Source organism: Chironomus tepperi, unplaced genomic scaffold, assembly GCF_022539635.2.
Source record: "Chironomus tepperi strain 1889 unplaced genomic scaffold, CSIRO-AGI_Ctep_v1 contig_386, whole genome shotgun sequence".
In the NCBI taxonomy this organism is placed as follows: domain Eukaryota; kingdom Metazoa; phylum Arthropoda; class Insecta; order Diptera; family Chironomidae; genus Chironomus; species Chironomus tepperi.
The window spans coordinates 34809-48916 of record NW_027226508.1 but is presented as its reverse complement, the minus strand read 5'-3'; the positions used below and the strand labels follow the sequence as shown (position 1 = coordinate 48916).

The window sequence follows — 14108 nt, the reverse complement described above, 5'->3', positions numbered from 1 at the left end:
CTAAGAATGTGCAACGTTAAGGAACACAATCATGTACTCCGTGGTAAACTTCGACCGTAACTTCACACGGCTATTTTTGAGGGTACACAGGTTGCCCACCACCTGAACAGAGCTCAAAGCCGACTCGGATTTTGTTTGGAAAAAAGACTCGACTCAATACAAAATCCAAGTAGACTTGGAGTTCTGCCCCTAAGAGTTACGTAATTTCCGTACGTTCCCCGACCAATTTAAGCAATTATTTTTTAACGATTGCTCGATTTCATCATCCTTTATTTTTAATTTAAATGCAACTAAAAAAAGGCAAATTTTAAAAAAATATAAACTTTTTAACAACAAAAATGGATACATTTGACTAATTTTTTCTTTACTAATTGTATCAATTGAACACAAAGTGAAAACAGAACTAGGTATTCAAAATAGTAGGAGTAAAATTTTACAGATATTTTTAACACATTCAGTTTTTCTCGTTGATATTTCATTTTTTTTTGGCTTAAACAATTATTCATACATATTTTTAAATATTATTGTCTTCGATTTTGGGTAAAATTCTCTAGTGTGCTGTTTAAAGCATAATTTTCTAATCTCTGATTTAATTTTTTTAAAATGTCAACACTTATCATATTCAAATAGTCTCAATTTAAATCAATTTTAAACATTATTTTGGATTGCATTAACGCAATACACTACATATGTTGGTAGGGATGACGTCCACCTAGGTCTAAGTCTCATATCTATCAATCTCCCATTTACTACTCTTAGACGTCACTAACTCCTAAACCCAACAGGTCTTTTATCAAGGATAACGACAAAAAATATCATAAATATGTTGCAATATAGTCAAAGATTCAAGTTATAGATTAACAGAACACAGTCCTAACTGTATGAACATAACACAAAACATAAATACAATTTACAATGCACAATTCTGATGATCTACAATTTTTCATTATATGCATAAATACTAGTCTTTTACTGATTGTGGGATTTTGTTTTTCACTCTTTCTAAAGGCAAGAAGAACATAAAAAATACTGTAGAGAAGTTAATTGATGTTTAAAATAAAAAAATATATAATTGAAAAGCATGTTAATTTCTACGAAATCGTTACTGCGTTACTGATTAGTCAAGTAGTATTGTGGAGTTTGTTTTCAGGTCTGAAGCTTTTCATATCTTTCTTGTTATTTTAGTACAGGTTTATTCAATTAATGCTGAATAATAGCCTGAAGATTCTTATTGAGTCTTTTGAACGCCCAAAATCTTTTCAGCTACACCCAAGAAGTATACCATTTGTGCGATACCAAATAATGGTGCAATGACAATCATTCTGCATAAACCGCCTTTGAAGAATGCTGTTATTCCTTCGTGCTTCAACGTTTTGCTGTGTTAAATAGAGAGGAAAATAATCGATTATTAATTTTTAATCAATGATTTTTTGTTTGATGTATTACGTTATGCAATCTCCAATTCCGTTGAATGCCATTTCTCCTTCCGCTTTCTTGAGTGCTTGAAGACGTGTTTTGATTACGTCAAATGGATTGACAAATAAGGCAGCCTTGAATATAAATAAAATGATATAAATTGATTGATCAAACATTTAAAATTGATTTGAACTTACAGAAGAACCAGCGGCACATCCAGACAAAAATGAAACCCAGAAAACAGCTTCACCGCTTCCGTCAGCCCGTCGTGGACCGAATGTATTGAGAAATGCGAAAAGTGGGAAGTATACGACTGAGAATGTGACATCTCTTAAAGCTGTAGCTCCTGTTCCTTTGTATAATCCACTGATTCCCTTTTCTTTCAATAATTGAAGAGTAATTGACGTAGCTGAAGTCTTTTGGACAACTTTTCCAGCTAATTTGGCTTGTGCTGCAATACGGCCAGCATCTTGCATTTGAATCTTAAGTAATTCCATTGGAGTTGTTATAATAATTTGACATAATCCAGCCAGACCACCAGCCGCCATTTGACGTACAACTGGCAATGATCCATCCTGTTTTGTTAAGTGATGCCTAAAGAGATCATTTGCGGCAAGTTTGATAGCTTTCTCTGGTGTAATAAGAAGAATATTGACAGCAGATCCACGATACATTCCAAAATATCCCTCAGCTTTGTATGTTTTTTTAAAGCAATCAAGCCTAATCAAAAATGAGTAATTTATTGACAATTAGAGTGAGATAAGAAATCTTTAAAAATCTGGTGATAACTCACATATTTTTGTACATTTTCTCGCCATTTGGACCAATTTGCTGATTCTGTAAACGGGTCTTCACAAGGTCAAGTGGAAAAACGCAGCTAACACCAATAATTCCTATTGATAGGGAATATAATCTCTAAATGACACAATTTTCAAGTGGAATGAACTTTTAAAAAACAGTCTCTTTATTACAGCTTCGTAGTTGACTGTTTTGTAAAAATAAAATAAGTAAAAGTTAATGACGTTAGCAAGTCAGTCGATAAGTATAATTTAATAAAACTAGTTCATTTTGCGGAATTTGTTCATTGTACGCATAACTTTTACTTTCAATTTCAAATAAACAAAAGAAGAAAGAAAATGAAAAGTACCTGCAATTCCTCCATTCATAATTTTAGGAACTAGTCTGTAAAAATAGAGAAAATGAAATCATATAGAAGATCCATGAATGTTTTTATGTATCATATAAATTAACACATTATATCCAGACGTATGTTGACATAAAAATTAATATAGGTCTAATTCATGTTATGCAAATTTATTGATTTCCTGATTTTCAAGTTGCATTACTAAACAGTAGGTAGCCCGTCAAGAAATAAAAAGAAGACATAGCAACAATTTCCAAGCTCAAATTTCAATCTTATCATTCAAGATCCTCTTGTGGATTGTGTTATCTTTGAGCATAAGTGCTATATATAATCTGCGTAGCTGTCGTAAATTATAAATCATTGTCACTTTTGCTAGTTATTTACAAATTATTAATGTCTATTAATAAATCCCTTTACACTTTTCTATTTTTTTCACTTAAATTTATTATAATATACTTACGGAAATTCCTTTCGTGGAGCTGGTTGCCCAATTGCAGATTTATTGTCCGACATCCTTGATGATTATGTCTTCTAATTCCTTAAAATACTAAAAATATGATATTTCTTCGACTAATATTCTATGAGGGGAACAATAACTCGAGAAATCATTTTTGAGGGGAAAACAACCAAACAACTGAAATTCAAAAATTTCATATAACGAACTTTTTTTTATAAATAATTTATTAACATTAATTCAACAATTTAGGTAGTTATTAATTACATACATTAACTGTGACAAAAATATAATCGTCAAAATTATTACACACTATTCGTATTACTTAAGTTGATCGGTCAAATAATAATAATAGTAATAATACATTAATTAACAACACAAATCAGTGAAATGCCAGACTTTTTAATGACAGAAAGTGGCATAGACTGATGTAAATGGACATACAAAACTTGATTGTAGATCAATTAAATAATAGGTATTATTATAACAAAGTCACTTAGACTAGACGATACATATCTATTAATATCTATTATTATAGAGAATTTCTAGAGCTTTTTTGGGCTCTTGGCTTCAATTAACTTCGAAATATAAGGTGTTCTGGTATCTACAGTCGGATCTATGTCATTTCTATTAAAATAAATAATGCGAAAAAGTGAAAAGAATTTGAAATTTTCCATTTTGATTTATTTAGATCAAGACAATTACCTAAAATTATAATGTGGACCATCATAGCTCTCTTCTAACGAGACGATTCGCAATTGATGCCGTAAGCGACTCTTTTCGCGAAGCCTCTTTTTCTGAAATTCCTCTTCGACTTTTTGCATCGCCTCCAATTCACTTAATCTCATCATCTCTTTCTCCTCGGCTTCTTTCGATAATTTTTCAGCTATTTTTCGCCTCTCAACCTGCCTTATAGTACTCTGAAATTTGAATCGATTCTTTGATGAGGAAGATGATTTCTTCGCATGAGTGTCTTCAATTTCTTTATGCAAATAGTGTATATTATTAACATTTTCATTTTCAAAATCATTAGACTGTATTATGCTCTGTTGAATCATTTTATGTGATTCCAATTGTCGACTATCGTGATTCCAATGTGATGGTAGATACATAATATGCTTTCCACTTCTCATTTGTGATATTATTTGATTTTTCTCTTTCTCCTTTTTTGATGACAATTCATCAATTGAATTTGGCTGTGAGCTCAATAGCCAATTATTATCGCTTCCATAATTATGGCATTGAATTCGGGCATCGCTATATTCATATACATCAACAACAGCTTTTTTAAACTTTTGTAGACTATAGAAATTATTCAATTTATCTGACGAACTTTGATTGTCACGTGGGAGTGAAAGACTAAACATCCGTCCATTTGCTGCCGCTTGTTGTTCACTATTACTATTACCATTTGATTGGTAATTCATATCATGTCCATCAATTGATTCTTCATCTTCTTCAAGATCTTGTTGTGGTGTCCATGATGATATTAAGTATGCCTGCGGTATTTGCATACTGTCTGGTGAATTTCCAATTTCTTTATCAGCGGAAATACCACTATCACCACTCTTATTATCCAATTGCTGTAAATTAAATGATGGTTCGCGGTAAATTTTCTCGATTTTCGTTTCCAATTTTGTATCCTCATTTATAAGCTGTAATTGCGAACTGCTTGAACTCAATTTGGAATTTTTCGAATCATTCAAATTATTTATATCGATCTCAATAGATCGCCATGCTGCCAATGGACTAAAATGTGGAATTTGTAATTGACGTCGAGGTAATGTTGGACGTAATGCTAGTAAAATATTCATGTCTTCGTAGTCTTCTGATGTCGTTGATTCGGTCATTACTGAAAGATAACATTATTTTTAGCGTAATTTTTGAAAGAATGTTTATAATTTCATTTTGGCTGACTGACTGGCTGAGATAAGAAATCTCTGAAACCAGACATCGTTCAGAATTCTAGTTTAAAGCGTTAATTCAGTATTATCGAGTTACTGGCTTATCGCTTGGTTTGGAAACTTAAAACTATCTCTAAATGGTATAATTAATGGTTTAAAAAATTGAATTTTTCCATACAAAAACCCCTTGTCAATGATTTGAATTTTTTTTGGACGTTAATTTTCAAAAAAGTTTTGACCGTTATTTTAAAAAATTAAAAATGTCTAATTTTGGAATCTGGAAAGGTGTCTTAAATCTTTCACTAACTTGTCTTAAAACATAGCTACTTGTTAATCAAATACTGATCGGTGGGGCAAAAATGCGTTTGATTTCCTCGACAACACTTGTTTATGCAAATTTCTTGGAATTATTTTTAGAAAGTTAAAGATTTACCTTCGGTCTGTGATACATCAATACATCTCATTTTTAGTATATCTTCAGCAAACTTATTTACTATATCCATTTGCGCATGATTCACTTCATTTTTGTCATCGTTTGTTTCAATTGAATCAACAGGTGTCTCTTTAAGTTCATAATAGAAATTATTTGGAGATACCTGCTGCTGTTGTTGTTGTTGTTGTGGCTGTTGCTGTTGTTGTATTTGACGAATTGGACTTTCACGTGAATATGCTGTCGGTGAATTAGATTTGACAATTTCAGGTTGTTTCTTAATGATATTTTGAGCATTCTGAGTTGGTGGTCCTTTAAGGTAATTAAATGATGATGATACAGAATTGCCTGTATTTGATACAGTGCTGTTCTCATTCGATACTTTAGCTTTTTGAGCATCAGCAAAAAGCTGCTCGACAGACGTTTCTGAAGGCTTTTTCTTTACATTCTTCCTATCAATAGTTTTCATTTTTTCATGGCTTTTAACACATACTGGGCGTTGCTTTGATATGGCACTAGTTTGAGTCGTACTAGTTTGAGGTGGTGGTGGCTGTGACGTAACATTAGCTTTATATCGCTCTTGTGTTGTAAGTTGACGATTTTTACGTTGAAATTGTGGTGAAAATTTTGGCTTCACTTCTTCCTTCTTTCGTCCAACATCAGTCATTAATGTCATATCAAAAGTTCTCTCACGTCTCAAATATGATGTCATGTTCGGTTTGACCGGATTTAATGATGGAACTTCTGGCCTTTGCATTCTAATTTTTGGACTATTTAAATTTTGTGTCGATGCCGATATTGATGTCTTTGTTCGTGGATCCATTTTTTTTGTTAATGTGTCACCAAAAAGTCGTTGATTTTGATTCGGCACGGCTTGTGATGGATTAACGGGATGCTGCTTTGGCCCCACCTATAAAACATAAATTTTCATGACAATGTTTCAAGCATGAAGCATTACTTCTTCTTTTTTATACCTCTTTTTGATTTCCACGATACGGAATATTTTTGATATTATTATTAATTGGCGGCTGTGGTGCTCGATGAGCTTTTTGCATATCATGTGTCTTTTTGAATTTTACTTCTACTGTATCCATTTTTACGGTGTCATCATAGTGTCTAGGCAAATTAGATTTTGATGGTGCTTTATGATTAATAGAAAGTTGCGTTGAGGCTCTCTGCATTTTGAAAACAGGCGGTGATGGCTGAGCCGTTCCATTTGGATTACTTAAATACGTATTTTGCGATTCTGAGATGCTTTTCGAACGATGAAGGCCGCACTGTTAAGGAAATTAACTTTTAAGCATTAATTTGTTGAGCAACGGAAACGTTAAATCTTTTGGAAATCTCCTCAAATTTCATTAAGTTTAACTCCAAATAATATGAAATCGAATAGAGCAAGACGTAATTTACATCTTATTAGATAACTAATTAAAGCCATCTATTGAAAAGACTTAACTTACCTCTGAGTCTTTCCTTCCGCTTATTGTTCCACCCGATTGAAGAATTGCTCCATTATTTGTCGTGCGCAGTTTTGGTTCAAACTTAACATCAGGTAGCACTTTCACGGGATTTGGATTAGGTGGATAATTAGTGGAGCTTCTTAATTTACCAATCTCATGAATATTTAAATGTGAGGTTGAATTGGAATTAGGTGTGCGAAATTGACTCTCATAAGGAATTTGGGAGTATCTTAAAAACTCTGTTGTCTGCCTTTTATGATCTATCATTGATAGATTATTCATACTATTTGAGTTTCCCATTTTCACTTCTTGGCGTGTCACTTGCCTGTCGCGTTATTTAATCAAGTTATGTGTCTCGTATGTGCGAATCCTAAAAAAATTATCATGTTGAGTTAGTTGCAGTGTTGGGTAAACTGTGTGCTGCGGTACTATAGTGTGTCGTTGAAACTGTTTAGAAAAGTTATAAGCCGAAATCGTGACATGAGGTTTATGGCAATTTATGTCACTAGTGTGTCATGTGTCATGTCGAAATGTCATGTGTGACTAGTGTGTCGTGACACATCTTGGTATTTAACTATGTATGCAACCGCACACGGTATGTGGTTGGAGGTTTTTAATGACACTAGTGTGCGACGTCAAATCATAGTGGTAAACCACCGCCGAAATTGCACATGACATAAGGTTCTTGGCATTTTATGACACTAGTGTGCTCCGGCACATCTTAGTGGTAAACAACGGCGGAAACCGCATATGGCATACAGTTCATGACAAAAATTTAACGTCGCATTAGTGTGTCTTAGCAAACAGATTGTCCATCATTGCACTAGTGTGTAGCCGAAATGTCATGAACCGAAATCACACGCAACATGTGGTTTATGGTATTCCATGACACTGGTGTGCCATAGCACATATTGGTGACACATCTTGTGACATGGCACACAGTTTAGACAACACTGAATTTAATGTAATCATTAACCAGTGAATGCAGATCTAAAATGCAAGACATATTTTCTCGCATGTAATTCGAAATAAAAAAAAAAATGAAAAGTGAACAGGTTTATTTATTTAAAAAATCTGGTTTTGACAAGTGAAATTTCTTTCTTTTAAAGCGAAAGAAAATATAAAGTATGGAGAGAAGAAAGGCACATAGAAAGGAGTGTAGTAATAAATAAAAAATCATCTCGAAACTTAATCATCATCTTTAAAATATGCGTACGGATCACCAATTCTTCTTTCTTTTCTTTTTGCGATTCATAAATTGAGTAATTAATAAAATTAACAATTAACAAAAAAAATTCATTCCAAAGGCCTCTTTGATGTGGTGATACAATAAGATGAAATGTAGTAGAAAATCTCTTTCATTCATTGCTTAATATAATATAAAGTTTCTCACAATGGTAAGCAAGTAAGTGAGAAAGTTGTATGAAATTTTTTATTTTGTCTTTATTGCTATCGCCGACCCGTCATCTCGCTAAGGAGATATTTTTGTTTAAAAAAAAATATTTTTGTTTTATGACAACTCCGTATTGTGTAAAAAAGCTCATTTCTCATTATGATGACCGAAACCACGGAATAAAGAAATGAAATTTTTTCTCATCGTCACCCGTTACCATTAAAATTGCCACATTATTATTATTTTTGCGTTGAACTTAATAATGTAATATGATTTGAAAATGTCTAACATAATGTCGATTCAAAATTCTGCATGCAAACTATAGTAATTACACTCGCGATGGACAATTCTTTCAATGAGCTTTTGTCTTACAAGGTTTTCACTCTTTTATATAATTTTAAGACAAATAACGGCACTTCTGCAATTTAAAATAGTCTTGACCAACAATTGAACTTTCGTGTGACTTAATTGTGTCATTGTGAGGGTCTACCTCTTGTTTGGTACCATATGGAAGGCTTGCTGTATACTTTCATTTGGATGATTTCAAAGACAGCTGATCTACATTTTATAAAAATATTTTCAAGAACTCTTAAGCTTCCTATGATCACATATAAATAGCATTTAGACACAACTGCTGAATAGATTGCCTTTCAGCCTCGAACGCATCATGGACGATGCATGCATCATAATAGCTGTTTAAATTGCATATGATTGAAGATTTAAAGTTTGAAGGACAGGTCAAGGTTCACTTAACATATGCTTTGAAGCTCAATGGCTTTATTTAAACATCATATTCAGCGATTCCGGAAGGTACACGGGGTATAATTTATCGAATATCTAGCCCCAGTTCAGCATGATTCTGGCTTCCGGCCAGATTAGATGAAATCCGATCACATGCCAAAGTCAAGTTGGACAGAGGCTGGATTTACAGTCATATCTTCGCTGTATGGTTTCGAGACATGTTGCCAAAATATTTCTTGTGTATTAAATCACCCAAAGGAACAGGTTTCAATTTGATTAGTTGTGTGTCTGGTTCTAATTCGAAAGTTATACGTTGTGGCAAAGGAGAAAATAAATCAGGTCACAGGCTGTCGTATGTCTGACTTGATTCGGGATTTCTATTTCTCCAAATCTGAGCTAGGCAAATGACAGCCTGTTACCAGTTTTTAAGCAATTTCTTAATCAGTCATATTCTATAGAACTGGTTATGCAAGTAGCTAGAGGGCTGTTTACTTATTACGCTACGCAGCCAATTGTCTAGAAATATGTCACGCCTTTATCCACACCCTCCTCGTCCCTAAAAAGCAGTCACAATAAAAAAACGGCTCCAAGTCAAATTTCATGAATATTCATCTACCCAAATGACTCACGAACAAAGCCAATAAAAATCAATAATGGCTTAAATACATAATTGAACTTGAATTAACAAAAACTATTTGCAGCATAAACTTCAGAAATTTAATATTAATTTTTTTGACTCAGCAATAAAACATGAGAAGCAAAACGCTTTTAAATTTCTCCTAATTTCACCAATAAAACTGAACACAAAATTTCGCCGTGAATGGATTGTAAAATGAATAAATTATCAGCTTCTTTCGTTTAATTAACATGCCTCTTTCATGTCTTTCCGATTCTCTCTCATGACAACTCTATTTTATCACCTAGATACGCATGCCGAATTCAGATAATTCCACTGATACTTAAAAAATGTTATTCTATAATGTTAGAAATACACGTGAGATAAGAGTCTTATTTAAGCAGCTCACGTTACTGTCTAGAAACCCATAAATGTAAAAGTTTTAAGACACTTTCGATGGTTTGTCCACCAATGATGTCTATCAAGTTAATAGAAGAATTGGATGTTGACTCTGATTTTGTAGGAAAAAGTCGACAATTAACAGTCTTGGTATTGACAATTAGCAAAGGGAAGCCAGCGATAGAGCCAGTTATTTAGAGGTCGACTCAGAGAAGCTTTAGATCACAGCTGATCTGTACGGCCAGCGAAGTAAGTAAGTAAGTAAGTCGACTGGTCTCCATATAAAATTTGAGGATTTTTCGAGCTGTAGTAAAAGACTTTAAGAAACTCTCCCGAGCTACGCAATGTGCAGAGCCGGATTTTTGCCGTTACATGGTGTAACACGGTGCCATTAAGACAACTCTGCATCTTACTGTTATTTTTGACGACAAAGAATTGTCCTATGGACAATGCTGTTCATGTCTACTTTCTATATCAAATTGACCATTCATTTGAAGCATTCAAATGGGTTTCTTTTGAAATGTTCGTAAAATACAAAGTGTTATGGTTAAGTAAAAAGGAGGGGATAGGGTCTAAAAAAGCTATTTTCAGCATAACGTAATATCTGAACGTTCTTATAACTGAATCGTGACAGAGCCTTTTTTCAATTATGTCGTGTCACTCGAGCAGTGGCGGACAACCTTTGTGGAATAGAACACAGAAAACCTTGTTCACAACTTCCTCAATATTCTGCTGTGTGTCTCCAGCAACCCTCCTTACCCCTCCTACTTGCCATACTTAATAAGTGAATGACCCGATCATTAAAAAATTAAAATTAATTTCCTCGGTCATGCCAATTGTTATAATTATTTTACGCATATCAATCCAAAGAGCCGCCCATATAACTTGAAATGTCTAATTTAATTTTGATCCAAAAATGCACACAATAAAAATCACATAAAAAATTGAATTATAGAGCAAAAAAAATATTTTTGTACGGTCATGACAATAATAAATGTAAAGAGCAATGAAAAATATTATTTCTCAAGGACCCTCGATCTCTTTTTATATAGTTATTTGCCATAGCATTGTTGATGTGATTATAATTATTGTGTAATAGTTTGCGACAATTGGATGTTGATTCTATTCTTGAAAACATCAATTGAGAAATTCCCGTTTGGCGATAACGGTTTTATGCTAAAGTGTTAAACGTTCAGCATAGTGGCATCAAACAAGAAAAACAGTGAATAATAAGAACAGAATTGTGGAAATAAGATGAGCATGATCTCACGAAAAAAAAAATACAATTTTACTAGACTTAAAAACTTCATTTCTTATATAGAAATAATGTCAATAAAAATCATTTTTAAGGTGTATAGGAATGCCGAAATAAATAAAATAAAAAATAAAATATTCTGCTGATTAAGAGGATGAAGCTTTTATGGAAATAAAAAAAAATAATATTGTTGTGTATTTATACAGCGCAATGTATGGAAACAAATATGTGTGTTAAGCATACAAATGTGTTCATGCTTGTATACATTCTTTACATTGTCTATATGTATAGAAGAAAGAAAAAAAAAATGTTGAAAAAAGTCAGCGGATATGGGTGATTAAGGCGCTCACAAAAAGCCACCAACGAGTGAAATTGACCATTTCCACTGATTGATTGATAACAGTTCAGAACTGTTCAGTCAGATTAATTCTTTTAATTTATTGAGTATTTTAATTAAGAGTTAAAGGTATTGCGATGTATGAGCAGAATGGAATCTGGGGTATCGAGCCATATATAGGGGAATCTGTCATTGCGAGAGTTAGGCATCTGTGGCTGAATAGTTTCGTAACAAACCGAATTACAGCAATCTGTTCTCACTCTGTATTCACTCTTCTGTGAGTATGTGGGTTCGATTCCCATCAGAATGATCTCTATCTATCATTGTATAAGGTTTCGTACAATGCAAAATGCAAGCAATAGTGCTAGAATAGAATTCCTATATAGGTCTATGAACGGTATGTCATTCGTATTCCAGAATTAAAAGGGGTACAGAAGATGTATACTTTATATTTGGCACTTTGTCATTCAGTCGAATAACCCCCGATAGCTCAGTAGTAAGTGCACGCGATCGGGAGTCTTTGAACAAGGGTTCGAATCTCAATAGGGATTAGTCATTCGGAATTATACTTTTTCTGTTATATCAAGAATTAGCATGCAATTTACTGCCAATTATTAACTTGAATTCCAACGAGGTGTCAATCATTAAATATTAAGGGAAAATTGGAAGTTACTGAGACGAGACTTCGTGGCACTTAGTAATTTTTGTACATTGTTTCACATATTTACAGGTTCTGTGTGACTTTGCATATGATAAAGTCATCTGTGATTGTACATACATAATTCTGACTGACTTGTGTAAGTAGACAGCATTCTGAGAAAGATGCAGTCGTGCACGAAGATTAATAAAGTATTTTAGAAGGCACTAATCTATCCCATTCATATCCCAACGATAATTAAATTAATAAAGTAGTCATCCAGCCATCTTACCAAAATGTATAAAATAAGGCACTTAATCCAAAGAAAAATATGCACGATGGGTTAAGAAAAATAAATCTATTGATCTTCAAAAACACAAGAAGTAGTCTTAACAAAACTCTTTTTTTTTGGAACATGCATGCATGTATTGCTTATGAACTTTCTAAATGTTTTCGTACTTATTTTTATGCTTTTTTTATATTGAATACGTTTCATTTCACCATTGATGATCACGTCACTATCTTATAGATGATGAAAGAAAATTTTATTATGAATATCAGAGAAATTTTAATTTACGCGAAAGTTGCCACATACTTGAAATACATCGGAATTCAATTCACAATTTTATATTTTTTACATCATGATTAAAAACTGTTTTTTATATTGCAGGTTCAAACTTAATGGATATTAAAAAAATATCGGTTTTTTTTTCTAGCACACTAAATATTTTTACAAAAGTTTTTCAATCAATTATGGAACTACCTTGATTTTTTTTTTACTTCTCGCTATAAATGAATTCACTTTAAAGTAAAGTTGAAGTTGCTTGTTTTACTTTATTTTATTTTTTTTTGGGGTAATTTATGTCACTATCATCATAGCCTTTTAAATTTAGGCCTCGCGAAATTTTTGTATTGCGATTCTTAAGGTGCAGCAGTTGTTGAGAAACTTAATAATACACAAAAAAAAAGAACTGATTCACACTAAAGGTGGACAAGTAGAAAGTATGCTATATTAAAGAAAATGCATTATTACGAAACCGTAAAATAAAGGTAAAGAAAAATTTTTTGTGCTCTACAACTAAGATCTTTAGATTCTTTATTTCTATCGCGATGTGGAATAATATAAGAGGTTGTAGAGTCTTCGTTTCTTCGGTTAATACTACACGGCTGACGCGAAACAACTGAGAAAGCAACTTACAAGCAATGGAAATATCCAAAAGACTGACTAAGCTTAGTAGTGTATGTGCTTGCAAGATGAATATTTTCCTTCATTGTTTCTTAAATGCTTCTTTCATACATATCGTAGACTATTTGGAGTTGTTATTTTATTATTTCTTAAAAATAAGCATAAACACTTGCGAAACTTTGTAATTTATTCATAAGAAATTTGTGGCAAATAAAATTTTTTTATAGGATATGCGTAAATAATATTTTATATTCATAATAATGGAATATATGTTAAACCTCTAATCGCTTTATATTTTAGTCTAATAGGTTTTAAAGCATTTTTTTGATAGATTGTTGTCTATTTAAATACATTTTTTTTTTTTTCATTCACGATTGCAAGTTCTTTTATTAATAATTTTCATTGTCCATCGATCTTTTGTAAGTTGCTGAAATTTCCAAATTCTCACGTGTTTGTAAACAATTCAATTGTTGCAACTCTTGCAAGAATTTGTACGGTTTTAATGTTCTTTGTATTGTTCTAGAACACAATTTTAGAACAATTGTAGGGTTTTAAAAATTAACATTTCAAAGCTACTAATTCTTGCGTTGTCCTCAATTTCGCTTCGTAAATATTGTCACTTTTTAAGTCTGTAATAAATTATTAAGCTCTTTATTCAACTTCACTGTTAATATTGGTAAATATTGAAAAATTCCATTCATACATTAGTATGAAACATTCAAGAATGTGTGATCAA

At 32.5% G+C, this 14108-nt stretch overlaps 2 protein-coding genes across 3 annotated transcripts; both read right to left on the bottom strand.

The window, feature by feature from the left end:
• Nucleotides 1–334: 334 nt before the first annotated feature.
• LOC139096334 (mitochondrial glutamate carrier 1-like) lies at nt 335–3161 on the bottom strand. The gene is made up of 6 exons (XM_070648031.1): nt 3021–3161; nt 2564–2598; nt 2210–2309; nt 1614–2136; nt 1447–1550; nt 335–1376 (listed from the first exon to the last, which is right to left on the bottom strand). Exons 1-6 carry the CDS (start codon nt 3071–3073, stop codon nt 1229–1231), a joined length of 963 nt encoding a protein of 320 aa, XP_070504132.1. The 5' UTR covers nt 3074–3161; the 3' UTR covers nt 335–1228.
• A 133-nt stretch (nt 3162–3294) lies between these two features.
• Nucleotides 3295–13494, bottom strand: LOC139096363 (inner centromere protein A-like). 2 transcript variants are annotated; one of them, XM_070648061.1, is made up of 6 exons: nt 12950–13494; nt 6809–7178; nt 6323–6625; nt 5352–6258; nt 3720–4866; nt 3295–3641 (listed from the first exon to the last, which is right to left on the bottom strand). In XM_070648061.1, exons 2-6 carry the CDS (start codon nt 7106–7108, stop codon nt 3560–3562), a joined length of 2739 nt encoding a protein of 912 aa, XP_070504162.1. In that variant the 5' UTR covers nt 7109–7178; nt 12950–13494; the 3' UTR covers nt 3295–3559. The 2 variants fall into 2 exon arrangements, with proteins under 2 accessions (XP_070504162.1, XP_070504163.1); XM_070648062.1 differs by lacking the exon at nt 12950–13494 and adding an exon at nt 12479–12691.
• Between the last annotated feature and the right edge of the window lie 614 nt (nt 13495–14108).

Excerpts from the sequence above, each read along its gene's own strand:
- LOC139096334 (XM_070648031.1), bottom strand. The coding sequence starts at position 3,073 with ATGTCGGACAATAAATCTGCAATTGGGCAACCAGCTCCACGAAAGGAA. Across the intron at positions 2,310-2,563 it reads TATGAATGGAGGAATTGCAG|GAATTATTGGTGTTAGCTGC; the intron begins GTACTTTTCATT and ends CCCTATCAATAG. Across the intron at positions 1,377-1,446 it reads GGAATTGGAGATTGCATAAC|CAAAACGTTGAAGCACGAAG; the intron begins GTAATACATCAA and ends TATTTAACACAG.
- LOC139096363 (XM_070648061.1), bottom strand. The coding sequence starts at position 7,108 with ATGGGAAACTCAAATAGTATGAATAATCTATCAATGATAGATCATAAA. Across the intron at positions 6,626-6,808 it reads GCGGAAGGAAAGACTCAGAG|TGCGGCCTTCATCGTTCGAA; the intron begins GTAAGTTAAGTC and ends TTTCCTTAACAG. Across the intron at positions 4,867-5,351 it reads TGATGTATCACAGACCGAAG|TAATGACCGAATCAACGACA; the intron begins GTAAATCTTTAA and ends GTTATCTTTCAG.